The sequence below is a fragment of the Macrobrachium nipponense genome, chromosome 1 (genome assembly GCF_015104395.2).
Source record: "Macrobrachium nipponense isolate FS-2020 chromosome 1, ASM1510439v2, whole genome shotgun sequence".
Taxonomy (NCBI): Eukaryota; Metazoa; Arthropoda; class Malacostraca; order Decapoda; family Palaemonidae; genus Macrobrachium; species Macrobrachium nipponense.
Genome location: NC_087200.1, coordinates 185,673,760 through 185,692,925, shown reverse-complemented (window position 1 = coordinate 185,692,925; position 19,166 = coordinate 185,673,760). Strand labels below are relative to the sequence as shown.

The 19,166-nt window shown below is 38.0% G+C and overlaps 3 protein-coding genes across 4 annotated transcripts in view; 1 reads left to right on the top strand and 2 right to left on the bottom strand.

Moving 5' to 3' along the window:
• Window positions 1-19,166, top strand: part of LOC135219923 (uncharacterized) — an 84,584-nt gene that overhangs the window by 18,833 nt on the left and 46,585 nt on the right. The gene's annotated exons all lie outside the window — the stretch shown is intronic.
• LOC135219030 (uncharacterized) lies at window positions 11,360-11,839 on the bottom strand. The gene has a single exon (XM_064255465.1). The coding sequence runs from the start codon at window positions 11,837-11,839 to the stop codon at window positions 11,360-11,362; it is 480 nt and encodes a 159-aa protein (XP_064111535.1).
• Window positions 12,156-12,908, bottom strand: LOC135219029 (zinc finger MYM-type protein 1-like). The gene has a single exon (XM_064255464.1). The coding sequence runs from the start codon at window positions 12,906-12,908 to the stop codon at window positions 12,156-12,158; it is 753 nt and encodes a 250-aa protein (XP_064111534.1).

Here is a 19,166-nt window from a genome sequence, read left to right as displayed (position 1 = left end):
GGATTCCGTCAGCCCATTCACACCCAACGCCTCGCTGTGTGGGCACAAAACGATGCGGAATACGATAAGGAATTCTGTAACGATCGGAAGAGTGCGTCTCCGAAGAATCAAACAGAACTCGAAAATGAATGGGCCTTGTAGTATCATCCGTTAAATTCGTTGGCTACGGTTCCAGGAATGGACTGGAATATAAACTTTAGGCCACACACCAAACGCTGGAACTTATGAGGCCATTCGGAGCTGAAAGCGCAACTGAGTTAAAAAAAGGTTCGAAAGGTTTAACAGAAAGAAAACATCGAAGCAGTTGCGCTATGAAACAATTGTTAGGAGAGGGTGGAGAGTAAGATGGAAGAAAGAGAATATGAACGGAGGTACAGTAAAAAAATGAAAGGGGTTGCTGCTCGGGACCGAAGGGACGCTGCAAAGGACCTTCAGTAATGCCTGACGGCTCTACCCTTCCACGGTGTGTGTGTTTGTGGGGAAATGTATTAGGATGTCTGTCACATCGGGCTTTGCTCTTGAAAAAAGATGTGCTTGTCAAAATCTGCGTAAAACGGTCACACCACATCACAGAGAATGTGATGAGCAAAGATGACCCATCTAGAGAAGAACATCATAGGCATAATAAAAGCGAAGGTGGGGATGGTAGATTCTAACGTCCCTTAGGTCCAGACTTACCGTCTCGCCCGTACGACGAGACTCATAAAAATAATAATAATACTGATATTATTATCCATAATCATATCGGAGCAAATGGAAATCACTGTGAATTCACGTTTAAAGGTTTTAATATTCTTTTTCCTGGTGTCGCACTCTCTTATAAACAGAAACGGACCAAAAATGGCAGACGTTGTGAATTGATACTGAAAACCTTTTACATTTTCCATATTTCATCTGTTTCTCTGAACCTTAACAAGAGATTAGACAGAGAATGTTTTGAATTAAATATTCAATGAATTTAACATTTTCCATCGCTCTCTTTATCTCTCTCTTTCCTCTTACTCCCTCTCCTTTCCATTCTATCTCTCCCTTTCCCCTTACTCCCTCTCCTTTCCATTCTATCTCTCCCTTTCCCCTTACTCCCTCTCTTTTCCATTCTATCTCTCTCTTTCCCCTCGCTCCCTCTCTTTTCCATTCTATCTCTCTCTTTCCCCTTACTCCCTCTCTTTTCCATTCTATCTCTCTCTTTCCCCTCGCTCCCTCTCTTTTCCATTCTATCTCTCTCTTTACTTACTCCCTCTCTTTTCCATTCTATCTCTCTCTTTCCCCTCGCTCCCTCTCTTTTCCATTCTATCTCTCTCTTTCCCCTTACTCCCTCTCTTTTCCATTCTATTTCTCTCTTTCCCCTCGCTCCCTCTCTTTTCCATTCTATCTCTCTCTTTCCCCTTACTCCCTCTCTTTTCCATTCCATCTCTCATTTTCCCCTTACTCCCTCTCCTTTCCATTCTATTCCTCTCTTTCACCCTTACTCTCTTTTCGCTTCGGAACCTGCGGGGATCGTATTTTTCCCCAACTACCTCTGATTGTATCTCTCCTGGTGATTGGCTTGTCTGCTCTCACCTCGGGGGCCTGTGGCGGAATCTGTAGAAATTTGCTATCACTAGCTGGCTGCAGAGAGAGAGAGAGAGAGAGAGAGAGAGAGAAATGTAAAAGGTTTTCGATATTAATTCACGACCTTTCCCGCTTTGTTTGTTTTTATGGTTAGAGAGAGAGAGAGAGAGAGAGAGAGAGAGAGAGAGAGAGAGAGAGAGAGAGTTCCTTGTTGGACGAGTGCTTTATGTGCTCGCCTACCGATCCGGTAGTCCCGAGTTCCATTCCCCGCTCTGCTTAGTGGAGTCGGAGGAATTTGTTTTTGGTGATTAGAAATTAATTTCTCCTTATAATGTGGTTCGGATCCCACAATAAGCATTAAGTCACGTTGCTGGGTAACCAATTTGTTCCTAGCCACGTAAAAATATCTAATCCTTCGGGCCAGCCCTAGCATAGTTTTTAATCAGGTCAGGAGAAAGTTAAAGGTTTTTGATATTAATTCACAACCTTTCACATTTTTGTTTTTATGGTTAGAGAGAGAGAGAGAGAGAGAGAGAGAGAGAGAGAGAGAGAGAGAGAGATATGTAAAAGGTTTTAGATATTAATTCGCAACCTTTCACATTTTTTATTTGTTTTTGTTTTTATGGTTAGGAGAGAGAGAGAGAGAGAGAGAGAGAGAGAGAGAGAGAGAGAGAGAGAGTCGTATAAATAGTTCATCAGACTCGTCCTTTTAGAAGAAGAAAAACAGGACATCAAAGGACTTCTTCTCTTCAATAGACACTTACCAGAATCACAGAGACAAACAATAATTTCAACCATTTGTGTTTGAAATGCTTTCCCGCGCGCGCGCACGAACGCTGGCAGGCATTTGTTCGGACGTTTCAAAAATAAAATTACGTAAAAATACAGAAAATGGAGAGAGACAAAGATAAAATAAATTTTCGTATAAAAGAGGGAAAAGCAGCTTACAGATGCCTTTTACGCGCGAGGTCTACCGAAGAGCATCAAGGTATAAAAAACAACCTCTTAGAATCAAATACTTTTCATGTAAACCTACGCAATCATGAATGAAATGACGTCCATTACACGAAATGAATAATAACCTGGTCGCTTTCTTATCACAATAAATACGTCAATAATAAACAAGAGAGACAATAAAAAAATAGCTAAAAGCAACTACATCCTTCGACAGATTGCAAGGGAAGAATCAGGAGACTTTATTGCTTATTTTTTTTAAAGTCATCCCTTCCAGTGTTGTTCTGTATAGAAATTGCTTCATAGCAATATCATTATGGAACTTTCATGGGTAACCGCTCCGTGTTTTTCCCGGCTCTCGACAATTTTTGGGGGTTCTTTTAGGTTTTTCTTTGTCCTTTTCTCGACAATTTTTTGGATTCTTTTAGGTTTTTCTTTGTCCTTTTCTCGACAATTTTTTGGGTTCTTTTAGGTTTTTCTTTGTCCTTTTCTCGACAATTTTTTGGGTTCTTTTAGGCTTTTCCTTTTCTTGAAAATTTGTTGGGTTCTTTTAGGGTTTTCCTTTTCCTTTTCTTGAAAATTTGTTGGGTTCTTTTAGGGTTTTCCTTTTCCTTTTCTAGACAATTTTTTGGGTTCTTTTAGGTTTTTTCCTTTTCTCTCTTATTTTTATTTTATTTTTAAAATTTTTTACTCTGTCTTTTTGCTTGTCTCGATTTTTCATTTTGTTTTACTTTGTATTTTTGCTTGACGGCCATATGTCTTCCCACAATTCTTTGGTAAATAATTAAGAAAACGGTACGTATAAAAATAGGAAGCTTTAATTAAGTCGACTCATGAGAGGAGAAGTGTTTATAAATACAAAAATCGTTTAAATTTTGTTACCATAAAACTGATTGTTTTATATTTCAGTATCTCAGTCATTTCTTGCATTTGTCACTTGAATTGCAAAAAAAAAAGTTAAGTGTATCTTAGTTTTACCGGACCACTGAGCTGATTGACAGCTATGAACCTATTGGTTTCTTAGCAACGGGACCTACAGCTTTTTGTAGGATCTGAACCACATTATACCGAGAAATGAATTTCTAACCACCAGAAATAAATTCCTCCGATTCCTCTCTGGCGGTAACCGGGAAGCGAACTCTGGCTACCAGATTGATAAGCGAGTACGGTCACCCCTCGTCCAGTGAGGAACTTTGAACTGCAAAAAGTCTATAGAAATCTATTCATTTTTGGATCAAAATGAACAACAGTTTTTTTTTTTAATATTATCGAGTTAATGAAACGATTAATCATTCGTAAAAAATAATTTTCAGGTAACATATTATCAACAATTACTTAACTCCTAAAGTTATTCAGAACCGGTCGTTTACAAACCGATTTTAGCTGGTAAGAGAATTGCTTTAGCTTGCAGCGTTTACAAATACTTTACTGGAACTCGATTAAAAATATCCTTTACTGGAACCCAAATAAAAATATCCTTTCCTGGAACCCAATTCAGAATATCCTTTACTGGAACCCAATTAAAAATATCTTATTCTGGAACCCAATTAGAATTATCCTTTACTGGAACCCAATTAGAAATATCCTTTACTGGAACCCAATTAAAAATATCCTTTTTTGGAACCCAATTAGAAATATCCTTTGCTGGAACCCAAAAGTTCACACAAAGATGCAATTCATGAATACCTTACAACCATTCTCTTTGCACAGTTTAATAATTTACGTTCATTTCTCTCTACTTATTTAGTAATTTGCCAATTAATTTTTTTTAACACGTGAACTCTTCTTTCTGTATTTCCTATTACATTCTGTTGCCTCTTTTTAATGAACACCATATTCTTTGGAGTGTGGTTTACTTTCTTAATAATAATAATAATAATAATAATAATAATAATAATAATAATAATAGTAATAACAACAACAATAATAATAATAATAATAATAAATAATAATACTAAAGTCGCTGAAATATGGTTTGGAACGGCATACGTTTATACAAGGAATATTTTGTATAAAGAATCATATTTTCCGTGTTCTGTAAGTATTTATTTTTCTTTTGTTTTATTGTGGAAGGCTTCGAGTGTTAGTACAGAAGTTAAAATTCAACGCTATTGCGTCATGCATCGCTGACCTCGGCAAAATGGATATTATTTTATACTTCACGGTATTATTCAACAAATAAAGAAAAGTTTCTTATTTTTTTTAAAGAAAATAGTTCTATTGCATATGTAGATATCGCAATCTTAATTTCATACACGACTGGGTGTTTATGTATACCTTATTCTCTGATGTATAATAAAATAATTTGCATAATATCTATGAAGTAATTATAATATAAAGGAATTTTAAAGTCATCTCGAATTTGAAGAGAAACACATAAATGAAGAAATAAACGATGCACGTGGAAAGTAGGATGGAAGAAAAAAAATATGAACGGCGGTGCCGTAAAAGGAACGAAAGTGGTTGCAGCTAGTGGCCAGAGGTACGCTGCAAAAAGCCTTATAAATAATGCACAGTGCACCACATGAGGTCCACTGACGGCACTACCCCCTTTAGGGGAATAATAATAACGGTAATAATATAGGCCTAGAATCACACCAACCAAATACAAAAAGTACCCCAGGCGCCTTCAATTAGCTCCAACAACATGTCGAAAAACCCGTAGCCAACTGAAGACACGCTCCTCTCCTCCCCGCCACCCACACTGTAATGAACATCCATCTTTTTTAGAGGAGCCAACTTCTTCTATGAATCTTTAGGCTACTTGCGCCAACAGGTGTTCGCTTCTGATTAGAAGTGGTTTGGGTGTGCTAAGGTTGGTGAACGGGAAATTGACACGATAAAGATTATGTACGCTTGAAGGTTTTGTATGAATGTGAAAATATATAAATATGTGAAATAAAAATATGCATATACGACATCTGACCAAATCCATACGCACAAGACTAAAAATAATAGTACGAATAGGTAATGAAAGTAAGAAGCAAATATAGAAGCCAACAAATAAATGAAAAAATAAATAAGCCTAAAATACATTCATCATAGCTACCTATTCGACTGGACGATATAATTCCATTTAGCTTTTAAAATAACACCTAACCTTTAAACTAAAGAATTGTGTTAATAGTATGCCTTGTATCTCAAATGGAAAGCGTGTTGTAAAAAAACCGACGACAGTTTCGAAGGCTAGCATTAATTTCTTTCCGTTTGAAGGCGTTAGGGAGAACTGTTAAATAGGGATTACAAAAGAGAGTAATTTCGACTTATATGGAATAAAATTGTTCTTAAAAGTAGGACATGATAAAAATAGCCGCCGGATCAAAGGACCTACGCCTATTGTTGGCTTAACCAAGTTTCTTTCTCGTTGTTCCGTCAATTGTTTCCTAGGCGTGATGACTCCGATAACTCTTACCAGAGAGAAAGGATTCTTAAATAGTATAGTCGAGGTTAAGTTGCACGTTGGTTAAGGTTTAAGATAACGTCTTTTACCAAATGAAAAGTTTGCGGGCATACGTGTAGCATACCTAACCAATCTTCAGGCATACAAACTAATTTTCTTGCTACTACGAATCTAAGAGACATGAAAACACAAATTAAACCAGGATTAGTTACTAAATATAAAAATATACAACTGTCTTCCACTTTACACAGAAAATAAAAGCCTTTAGTTATTTTATGGTTTGTTTACGTCGTCCTGTAATACTCTGACCAAGTGTAACGCTTTGGAATTTCGCCGAGCAACAACATTAATAAAATGCGCTTGGTTAAACAACTCTAACGCTGCTTTTATACGTCGAAAACTGACAACACTGATGGTATGGATAGTATCCTGAAGGCCTACATACTGCAGACTTCTCTAAAGTTGACCAGATACGGCGGATGTCCTTATTACGCATCGACTTGTTTATAAGACGACACAACCAGAACCTATAAGCCTACTGCCAATAAACATATTTTAATGTTGAGCATGGCATTTTTTTTACTCTATATCATGAAGTATATATATAATTGCCGATGTTCTGATGTCAAAACTGAAAACGCTTCAATCAGAATGTGCCACCTTATGCCCAAAATGTAAGTAAACATCATTCGTATCTACTGCCCTAAGACTTGCTGAGGCTAACACATATTAAGGGTAAATACAATTCACTACGCTTTGCTTACCTGTGAAATGTCATTCCATTTTGTCTTGAACAATTCCTGCCATTTGAAGCTGCACAACGTGTCATTATGAAGAGAAATGCACGAAAATAGTCACTGGCCACAGAAAGCTTTCATTCGTACTGTCTGCTCCCGCCTTCAATAGAAAACGGGAAACAAGTAATGGCTAACTAACCAACATGCATTTTGTAAGTAATGCTCATATTTTCATCATTTACCTTTATTAATTACAGAAAATTAAATTTAAAAAAAAATTTATGTCCAAACAATAAGGACACATCACAAAGTAAATGGAAATTGGTAAATGACCCACAATGCACTACAGGTGGCAGCGTGAAAATCTAGGCCGATTAGCTTCCCAAAGTGCACCGACCTAAAACTCCATCTTCGTCAGCTGGAAGTTATCTTCAAAGTCATGGTGTTTCAGAAGGGATGCATCCTAAGTCCTAACCATGCCTCCCCGTTAACATAATCTTAATAGAACGTTACCGCGTGCAGAGAAGACAGTGCTAGTCTTATTGGACTCGAAGCCTTTTCGAATGGCAAAAGGGAAACCTACGTCGTAGGCCTACTAGTATATCGATAACATCTCTATAAAAAAAAAATAGTTAACATTGACCTACAATGACTGCTACCCACTATAGTTAGCTGATCATCACGTACTCAATTCACTAATCAGGTCAACAAAGGCCCTGTGGTATTTAAGGTAATCTAATGATCAACTGATGTCTCCAGTTAAGCCATCTACATTTTACAGGTAAGTGTAGGCCTATTGTCCTCAAGGGATTTATACACTTGATACTCTCTCTCTCTCTCTCTCTCCAGTTTCTCCTTCTTCTCCTCCTCCTATCCAAGAATTCATCCAGTGACCAAAACAGTTTTGAAGGACTAGTAGGCGAAAACCTCATCGACCAACACAAACACCCAGAGACGGTTGCGAAGGCGCGAGTCTACTTTGAAACAGACACGTAATCTTTGATCGTCTCTCTTCGATTGATACGCGAATGAATGAGTCGAAGAACCCTTGATTAAAACGCGGTTTTAAAAGAATACCTTCCGATGGGAGACGGTCATTAATTTTCTCGGCTCACCTCTTTTTTTATCACTAAACTTCCCGGCGGCTCTTAAAGAGATAAAGGGGTGTTGGTGAAGTGCTGGACGCGTCACATATAAATCTAAGGGGTTCTAACCCCCCGTTTCAATAGCTTCGTTAATGTACTAGGGGAAAAGTCTATGCAATTAACTCTTCTACGTCTTTGGAGAGAGAGAGAGAGAGAGAGAGAGAGAGAGAGAGAGAGAGAATTACGCCGGTGTTGTAATTCTTAAAAGAAGGACTTCAAAGGCCTTCTTAGTCCGATTTTTGATTGATGATATCTCTTTATGTACGCTTCTCGTAATTCTGTTGAAAAATATAGATTCCTCTATTCTTGGCCTTCCAATATATATATACATATATATATATATATATATATATATATATATATATACATATATATATATATATATATATATATATATATATATATATATATATTATGTATATATATATTGGTAGGCCAAGAATAGAGGAATCTATATTTTTCAACAGAATTACGTGAAGCGTGTACATAGAGAGATGTCATCAATCAGAAATCAGACTAAGAAAGCCTTTGAAGTCCTATTTATGTATATAATATATATATATATATATATATATATATATATATATATATATATACACTAAGAAATAGGTATTCAGAGATATCACTATATTTAGAAGGCGTATATGCATAGATTAGGAAGAGATATGGCATCCACAAACAAATGACTGAAGTTACTAACTGGACAAAGGAGCAGGCAGTTGTTACTTTTTTCAAGTAACAAAAACGACATGCGTAAAATACCCATACTATGTATTACGTAGGTTACACGAATGGGTAACACACAGACACATATACCAGTGCATGCAAATTCATCAACCGTGTTACGGAGTTTCCAAAATTGTTTTCGAAAACTTGCGTAATCGGATTTCAGTATGAAATTTGATTGCTCGCCGTATTTTTGCATATTCATGCGTGGCTTTTATCTGCATTATATTTCCGATAATAACGGCAATTGCCCCAATTTAGATAAAAGGTAATTCGTCGGTGAAAAGACCAATATTAACGTTCCTCAAAATTCTGACTAGATGTGTGCAGATGTCGAAATAAATATTTAACGGATTAGTATCAATTCGTTTTAAAGCATATTCATCCTGTTGGAAGTCTCATACTGTCGTTTTTATAGCGGTTTTTATAGTGCAAGGTGACGCATTAGATGTATTTTAGCGCTGTTGAGCCACGAGTGGTAAATTCTGATCGTATTGCTTAGCTGTTTATCAGAAAAAGGCTTGTAGTACTATTTGATTCTCTCAGAAAGTGGACACCTCTTTCACTATGTTTGTTTTTCATTTGCTCAGTTTACTGCTGTATAATGCTAATACAACAAAACTTTCAGTTGAAAACTGTATAACTTAGGCCTATTGGTTCATCGCATAGTCTGAATATAAAGACTGTAATATCATTTCGGCCTACAAATTGATCTCTTATTCTGTACTACGTAAAATTTATATCATCTAGGCCTATAAGGTTCATCGCATAGTCTGTAAGTAAAACATATAATTTAGGCCTACAAGGTTCATCGGATAGCCTGGATGTCAAATTTATAGTACCGTGTAGACCTAGAATCATCTTATATTCTGTATGTAAAATTCATAACACCATTTAGGCCTATAAGGCTCGTTGCACAGTCTTAATGTAAAAATAATATCATTTAGGCCTATAAGGTCCTCCCATAGCCTGCACGAAGCTGTGTAGGAGGAAATAACTCTTCTTAAATTCTCCTACTCCTCATCCTCCACGTCCCCATCCCCCTTCTTCTTCTTCTTCTTCTTCTTCTTCCTCTCCTTCTTGTGCCGTCTCGCTAATCCTCGTCTTGGCCGGTCGCAGGAGAATGGTCCTTGTGTGTCGAAGGGTCGAAAACAAGATTTTGGTCTCTGCCGATCTTATCTGCTGCACTCATCGTCCTTATTGTCTCTATGTAACGAAATTTCAGGGCTGCTGTTATCAACTTTCCCCTCCGGCGTAGTTTACTGCCCAGTGCCCAGTCACATATCGTTAAGTTCAGCTACGGCACGAATCTTTCTCTCACGCGCCTTTAACCTTTGTGTATACCCTATTTTATTTTCTTTCCCGTCTCAGAAGTAAGAGATAATATGTTTTCAAAATATATTCTGTTTTTTATCTGTTCCTTGATACCATGAGCAATATTCTTTTTTAGACGTATAGTGTTACATATACGTACGATATCATGGAGTGATTCGTTCAAGGATTACTATCACAGTAAATCTTTTTTATCTTTTATTTTGTAAAAGTGAAAAAAAGTAATCTCTGTGATTTTATAACTTTTCCATCGATGTTCAGTTTTTGACTTAAGGCAAAAGCAATCTCCAGCGTATCAGCTGAATGGAAAATCCATTAAGTAGAGTAAGTACTTGAGAGAATTTCTCTCACGAAGGTTGTAAACCTAGACCGATGCCGAGATAATTCTAAGTTCTCGACTAAAAAAGAATAAATTTCACAGTCAATTTAAGAGATTCATAATTTTTTCCGGTGAAAATCCGATAGGTTTTTGCGGAGGAACCTTAGCTCGTGTTTCAGGAAAGTGTAAAACATTTGCTAAAGGAATTTATCGGCTGGTTCAACTAGAACTACTCATAACGGCCATTTCATGATTCGAAAATGGTTTACCAATATTCCGTTCGTCGTTTTCACTTGCGTCTCACTTATTTCAGAAATGTATTCTAATGTTCTTTATATAAACACCTATTCTATTAATTAACAATTTGCGCCAATAGAAGACACGATCGTGATAAAAGATTAAACCATCTGAGAACAAAAGCGTAGCTACTACATATATTAGGTAACACAACACAGAATGCAAAAACAAAAGCGCCTCACCTGACTGATCTAGTAAAAAAGGCAATTAATAGTAATTGGATTCTCATTAAGGGAAGAAGCCATTAACAAAATGAGTTTTTTTTATTACATTTTTCTTAAGCGATTTAAAAGTCAGGAATTTAAAATAGAGAACACTAACTAGATATTCTTTTAAAAACCGAAATAATGCCACTACGGATAGTTTTATTTTCAGAGCTAACACTTTTGTATTGCTGTAGTGCGCCCTTTTTTTCTTTTATTTATAAGTGTCAACTTATAGGTTTTATGCATATATAGTATATATAATATATATATAGATATATATATATATATCTATATATATATATATATGCAGGGCCGTTTCTAGTTCATTAGGCGCCCCAGGCAAGAACTCGTTATGGCGCCCCCCTTCCCTCCAAGTTCCACAACAAAACAACATACTTTATTAATAAATCATCTTCACGTATATGTATACACAACAAGGAAAAGTATAGACTCAAAAGTATACAAACTATCATACGAAATCTGTTTGGATATTTCTCTATTAATACTAATTATTGCCAGCCCATTTAGGCGCTCCTGTGACATAGTAGACCTTAAATATGTTTTAATGAGCTTAAGTTTAGAGAAGTTTCTCTCTGCAGATGCCAAAGTCACAGGTGTAGTGACAGCAATTCTTAATGCCCACATGTTTGGATAGATCTCTTTCAGGCATTTCTCCTTCAGAAAAACAAGGTCTATGTGGTCATATTTTGTTTTGGGCATTGTTTTGGAAATGACTGCATCTCTACAATCAGTTCATCATAATTTAAATCAGAATGATCCCCAGATGTGAGTTTATTACACAAATCTTTTGCCTGCTTTTCTAGCTCACTAGATGTCAGGTCAGAGAAGTTTATGAGAACACTGAATTTCTTTGCAACATCACTCATCATTCCAGTTCTCTCTCTCAGAGATTCAATGGCCATATCCACAACTACATTGAAAAATGAAAACTCCATTTTTTTCAAGGCATCGGTAATAGGTTCATCAGGGGCCTCATAGGAAAACTGCCTTTTAGTAGTTCTGAGTCTTTTCTGCTTTAGAGCAGCTTCCACATTCATCTCCTCACATATCTCTTTGGCAGATGTCTGGGCATCAGCAAACCCAGTGTCTCTGTAGCTAACAAGGGAGGTTTCAGCCTTCTTGAGAATGTCAACAGCTACATCCAGTTGCATGCATTGTGATTGCAGAAGTTTATTCACAGTTTAATTTTGAACTTTTTTAAGGATATCATACCACACCACCGTACAAATAGAGAACCGGTATGATCCCACCTCTTCTGCTAAGGCTTGTGCTTCAATTTCAATAGCTGGATCTGCAGTGCTTCCTCTCACCTCTAAAAGAACATCTCTCACTTTTGCAGCCTGGAATCTTACAACCTCAACACTGTTGGTTCGACTCTCCCACCGTGTGTCTGCCAAGGATTTCAAAGTTGTGTCCACATGTTGTTTTAGGGTCGACCACCTTGCATCTGAGGAGCTCTTTGCTGCATCACACAACCAGATTAACAGTGTGTGCTCCACATGGCACAAATAAAGCCCTGGGGTTTAACTGAAGAAGTCTAGCCTGGACTCCCTTGTTTTTTCCTCTCATATTTGCCCCATTTTCATATGACTGTCCTCTGCAGTCTTCAAAGGGGATATTAAGCTCTTCAAGTTTTTTTAGTATGAGTCTTGAGAGGTCTTCTCCTGTTGTCTGCTCGGCCTCAAGGAACCCGATAAAATATTCCTTAATTTGTGCAGTGCCTTCAGCTGTAACTATTCGAATTATCACAGATAATTGCTCCTTGTGACTTAAATCCGGGGTGCAATCTAAAATAATTGAAAAGTATTTGGATTGTCTAATTTCGGTTACCATGCACTCCACAACCCTCTTACTGATGCAGTCAATAAACTCATTTTGAATAATATTGCCTAGGTAGGATGTATGACTGGCACCTCCTTGCACCCTCACAATATGTTCTTTGAGAACAGGGTCAAACTGAGCCATGAGTTCAACTTCTTTCAGAAAGTTCCCATTATTGGGCTGGTAAAGTGTGTATGTGGACCCTCTGAGAGGAAGATTTCGTTCTGCCAGACTATGAATTATAGCCACGAACCTGGTAAGTACCTCTCGCCACCTACGTTGTTCATTGTTTATTAGTGCCAGCTCAACTTTGTCAATTGTTTGCCCCTTTTCAATACGACTCTCCAGTTCTTTCCATGACCCCATATTCTTTGTATGTTCTGGACTGTTCTCATGCATTTTGAGTGAGTCACTGCAGTTTTTCCAGTCATTAAAGCCATCTCTGCTTAGTTTAAATGTTTTCTGGGAAAAGAGTTTGCAACAAAAACAGTATAAACTATCTTTTTTCTTGGAATATGGCAGCCATGTTCTTTTGATTTTCTCCCCTCTACTTTGGGCTCGTTTTTCCTCTTCCTCCTTTTTTCTTTTATTGTTTGCTGCACCTGACAGCTTGGACTGCCTCTTAATGATTGATAAAAGCTTAAATGCTTGACAGCTGCGTTGACAACTTAAGAAGACTTAAAAAAAGGAGTAAAGATTGGAGTAAACACGATGCTTAGAACTTAACTAAGGTGGCGTCGCGAGCAGGCGGCTGTCTTAGTTTTAAAGTTCCTTTGATACTGACGACATCTACCTATCCAGTGTCGCCAACTTTTCCGAAACATTAAACAACGTTGCATCAAGTATTAACACTTCCATTATTCATTTATTTTCGTGTTTACACTTGTATTTATTTATTTGAATTATTCACGTAAAAATAATACTTCTCTCATTTATTTATATATTAATTTTGGTTGGCAATTTGGCGCCCCCCAAGCAAATGGCGCCCCAGGCGACCGCCTGTGTCGCCTGTGCCTAGAAACGGCCCTGTATATATGCATACATATATGTTCATACATATATGTATACACACACACATGGGAAAAGTAACACATACCTAGAGAGAGAGAGAGAGAGAGAGAGAGAGAGAGAGAGAGAGAGAGAGAGAGAGAGGCTTAAATAGACCCATGGATCACCCGTCCATTTGACAGACCGGAACTGAGGAAACATTAAACTGACGGTAATGAAGCTGTCTGCGCTGGAACCATCGTCAGCTCGTCAGCTGGAATTCAATCATGAGACTCTGTCCACACTGGAATCGTCTGACGCTCCTTTGATGGATTCTGGAATCTAGGAATTACGGAGGTTCTAGACGAGTGGTGGCACTTGGATACTAGCAACAGGGAGTAGCCCTTTCACATTTTGTAAATTATTATTATTATTATTATTATTATTATTATTATTATTATTATTATTATTATTATTATTATTATTATTCAGTAGATTAAATCTATCCGTACGGAACAAGTCCACCAAAGGGGACACTGGCTTGTAATTCAAGCTTCCAAAGAATACTATGCTATTCATTGAACGAAATAACAGATGGTAGAGGCACTTTTTAATAATTTTCTTAAATCAAGGCTTGTCTCATTGTCTCTTCTAGTTTTGTTTATACACCTCTTATTTAGTTTTCGAAACGAACGTTTTTTCATCTTTATTCCTCACACCTTTGGACTGTGGAATAGTCTCCTCTGAGGATGCCGGGCATTGGAACTTCAAAAAATCAAGCGAAGATTCGATGCATTGTCATCCTCGTATTTCAATATGTTGATGTTAATCTCTTCTTTCTTCTTCTTTCTTTGGAAGCTTGAATTTCAAGGGTGTGTCCCCTGTGGTGGGATTGTTTCATCAGAACAGCGTTCGTTTCATCCTTCTGAATAATAATAGTAAAAAATATCTGATCTAAAATTGATCCAAAAAGGCATACAGTGAACGACACCACACAACAAAATGTATTATCATCGCAGTCCAGTGAGGTCGTTAGCGTCAAAGGTATCCTGGCTCCTCTCTCTCTCACTCTCTTTCTCCTGGAGATGCCCTTGGGCTTGAGAGAGAGAGAGAGAGAGAGAGAGAGAGCCCGTGCTCATTGGATCGTCTTTTCCCGGCCTCTTGTGACGATGGTAAGAGTTCAAGTATGCCTCGAGCAAACTTTTGCTAGAAGATAAGTGGGGAGGCGTTAGGAAGAAGAAGGAAGTAAGAGAGAGAGAGAGAGAGAGAGAGAGAGAGAGGGATTGTTATTCTTTCGCATATAATACTACATTCTTTCGCGTACGACGTTCACTTTTCGAATGAATTCATTGGAAGGCTCATAGGAAGAACTCGTTCTCCAATATGGCGGCAAATACTGAACACGCAAAGGTCTTTAGCGAATATGTTGCCGGCAGACATCTTTTTGAGCTTTTTCTTTCGCTCTTAGGGAACATAGAGGTTGTTCGTCACATTTGGACGGTAGTTTTCAGCTTGCATTCAACGCAGAGTGTAACATGATTCCACGCATTATAAAAAGACAGAGAGAACTTTCGTCACATGCAATTATGTCAGTCTCTAGATATCATTATCTAGAGATAATGATATCTTGAAGGGTCCTAGATGCTTAGAGAGATACTCACTGTCAGACAATAAACTCTTCAGAAATTCTCTCTCTCTCTCTCTCTCTCTCTCTCTCTCTCTCTCTCTCTCTCTCTCTCTCTCTCTCTCTCTCTCTCTCTCTCTCATGCAATAGACTTAAAAGGTTTTGGAATCTGTCATACACTTATTGGGGTAATTTTTTTGCATCAAAAATTTTAGCTAAGTAAGCGATTTTCCTGTCTATTTCTTCACCTTTTTCAATTTATAGATAAAGATGATCTTCAACTATTGTTTCCTTATAAAGAGGTCACTCATGAAATCCTTGAAATGAATCACTTTTTCAATAAATACAATACAAGATTGAAAAGTCGGAGACAAACACAATTTATTTTGTGTGTTTTGTCCCTCAGTGCCGTCAGTGTACCTCCCGCGTTGCTCTGTAGGCGTTACTTGAGGTTCTTTGCAGCATCCCTTGGTCCCCTAGCTGCAACCCCTTTCATTCCTCTGACTGTACCTCCGTTTATATTCTCTCCGTCCATCAATCGTTACAACATTAATTTAAGCGCTGAATGATCTCAAAGGTCCCAGGACTTGCATTATAAGAAGTAGTAACCATTTGAAAAAAAATATATGCGAAAAAGAAAATTATTCTTAAGGAATTTAGTCACTGAAAATATCCGTGAGAAAATAAAACAACTTTTTGGGGGGGGGGGGGGGGGGAAATATGATATATAGATAATATGTATATATATACATATATATATATATATATATATATATATAGTATATATATATATTCATATTTACCAGCGAAAAGCCTTTGAGTAAAAAAAAAAAAAGCCATTTGGAAAAAACATAACATGGCCTTTAAGAATAAGAAACCATCTGGAACCTCGGCTCCTCCCCCCCTACATCTCCCCCCCCCCCCACACACACACCAAAAAAAAGAAGAAGAAACACCGTCGGAAAAGGCGCAAGCATCGTAACTTCCAGGGTTATCCCTTTAGCGGAGGGGGGCGGGTGGTTGGCGGGAGCAGCAGCGTCACCGTTTTCAGCAGCTGCAAGAAGAACCCAGATCAAACAGGAGGGCGACATTTCAAACAAACTTACGCAAACAATTATTCCGGGCGACGACGAAGGGAACTTTGCATGCTGGACAAATACATTTGTGCTCATTTTCGCTCGGTGTCTCTTCCGCTCACACCCCCGCCCCCCCACCCCACCCCAAAACACATTTTGTCGAGCTCGCTTGGGGACATTGTAACTCGCTTTCCGCTGCTCGCGCGTTCGCAGGCGGCCCTGTGTTTCTTTCCGGAGAGTGGCTCTACAAAACACACAGGAATGATGAAGAAAGTTATCCAATTAGTAAGAATGGAAGCAGGGGTCAAAACACGAAACGTTTTAGATGCTGTTTCGGTTGATTGCCAAGAGATGGCGCGCGTGATGCATCGACTGTTGCGCTAGACTGAAATGAGTCAAATGAAACCAAAGAATTCAGATCCTTTCGCGTTCCAGGAAGAATTCCCATCATCAGGACAATGTCAACTCGTAACCTTGGGGGGCAATTAAACGAACATAGACGACTTCCGGTAAATCGAGCAATAGGTAGAACCAAGGTCTAGATATTCTTTAGACCTATGGGTAGTACTACTACCGTGTGAAACGACCTGTTGACGGAGGAGCATAGGTCTAGTTAAGCGAAGGCGCTGTGGATGAGTTAGACAGACAAGAGGCGGTTAGGGGAGACGAGACAAATGAAACTGGTTAGCGTGAAGGGCAGGATATCGCTCCTGAAGGGCCTCCGAGGGACACTACCCCGTCACCGAGAATAACAACGGCAGGGCTTGCTGCTGCTAAACTGCCACTTAACCGGGGGAAGATTCCGAGTAGAGTTGAACGGCTGCTCCCTTGGGACTAATTAACCGTATGACGAGATCCTTCGCCCCACGACGAAGAGGTCATTAAGCACTCCCTGGAAACCGGCGATGCTCCAGCGACTTTCCAGAGGACGTGGCTTAAATGGTTTCGGGGAGAAGGAGGATGAAGGCTTCATTCTTGCTGGGGCTTAACTCTGGCTTTTCCTGAATTTCTAATTATTTTGGCTCTTTATAGAATTTCTTACGTTATTTTGGCCTCTTATAGAGTTCTAAGTAATTCTGCAGTGACGTCCCATTTTTATTAAGTACTTCATACATATTATCCATGAATGTTAAACCGGTACATATGAAATATATTTCGTTTTATTTTGTTGCAGCTAAATAAAATTTTTTTTAACTAGTCATTATTACCTTAACAAACTACATATTACTTGCAATGCAGTCTATCGTAGTTCTGTATAGTGTAAAAACTTTATTTCTCTTAGTTTATTTTTGGCGAATATTTTATATTTAAGGCAAGTACAGACATCGCTATTTTTGGCTAAAATTAATTAGCCATTATGAACGTTATATTTTTTTGCTTCTATGCTTGTATAACATACTAAGATCATAAATGATAAAGTTTCTTCTTTAAAGTGACAGAAAAATTAGTATAATGTTGCAGGAACTAACTTTTAACAAACTAATCCAAGAGAAGAAAACAACAGAGAGAAAGCTTAATTTTTGTGTTAACTGATATGAGTATCATTTTCCATATTTGTCTTCTATGCAACGACCGACAGCAATCAGCTCAGTCAGTAGACTGATATACTTTACAGCTTCAAGATAAAATCTTACCGGACACAAAATCTTGTATGTGCTTAGAGAATTAAGATGAGAATCAATACCTTTTCTAAAGGAATGTCTTATCGATAGCAGGTGAGAAATGTACGAAGATATCTAACCTAGAACATTCTCTCTCTCTCTCTCTCTCTCTCTCTCTCTCTCTCTCTCTCTCTCTGATTTCAGAACTCTTTGATAATCAGATGGATAATTCTCGCAATATTTCGACTTGAGAATTTCAATGCGGCATTTTCGCTTTGTGATTTCCATTCTCACCATCAGAGCTTCGAAAAAATATTGAAAAGATTCGATACTGAAAAAAAAAAAAATCACCAGAAACATAAAAAAAAGAAGAAAAATCACCAGAAAAGAGTGAAAAGCGCCAGACTGGAATATCAGGTCCCCTTGCAATAAACGTCAAAGTAGAACTGATATGAAATCCAAAGCCATAGGTGGGTGATTGGGAAATGGGATTAAAAAAAAAAACAAAATAAAATCATAGTTACTATTTTTTTTCCATCCCTTGTGTCCTTTTCACGTTGTTTTTTTTCTTTGTGTGTGTTTGTGTTTGTGTGTGTGTTTTTTTGGGGGGCGGGGTAGGGGTCCCTTTTGTGGCAATAATAGCATTGTACAACAGGCATGATTTGATCTGAATCCTCTTTTATCTCTCTCTCTCTCCCTCTCTCTCTCTCTCTCTCTCTCTCTCTGGCACGGAACAGAATAGCATTTATGGAGCAGCGACAGCATTACTATGCGTGTAGCCGTGTTACGGTAACGATGTTGTAAATTGACAAAGAGAGAGAGAGAGAGAGAGAGAGAGAGAGAGAGAGAGAGAGAGAGAGAGAGAGAGAGAACATTTTTAAGTTAAATGTAATGGTACAGAAGGAAATAAATAATATCATGGAATGAAGTCGCAGCTTTAGAGAGAGAGAGAGAGAGAGAGAGAGAGAGAGAGAGAGAGAGAGAGAGCACTTTATTTGATTTTTCGCGATTAGCCAAATGAATAGGTGACGCGGGAGAATTATTTGGTAGAATTCGTATATATTTTGCATAAACGAACGGAATTGATCGCGGTGGGCGTCAACTCGTTTATATAGAATCTGTCCACGGATTTTTATTGTTGAATCGTTTCCTCTCTCTCTTCCGCTTTTCGTGTTTGGAAGTCATGGGGTTGTGAGTAATAGGGGGTTGGGGGGGGGGGGGGGGGGGGAATAAAATCGAAAAAATGTTCGAATAGGCCGAAAAGATTTCTGAAATATCTTTCGTGAAGTCTCTCTCTCTCTCTCCTCTCTCTCTCTCTCTCTCATCTCTCTCTCTCTCATCTCTTCTTTTATTTATATAATATATATAT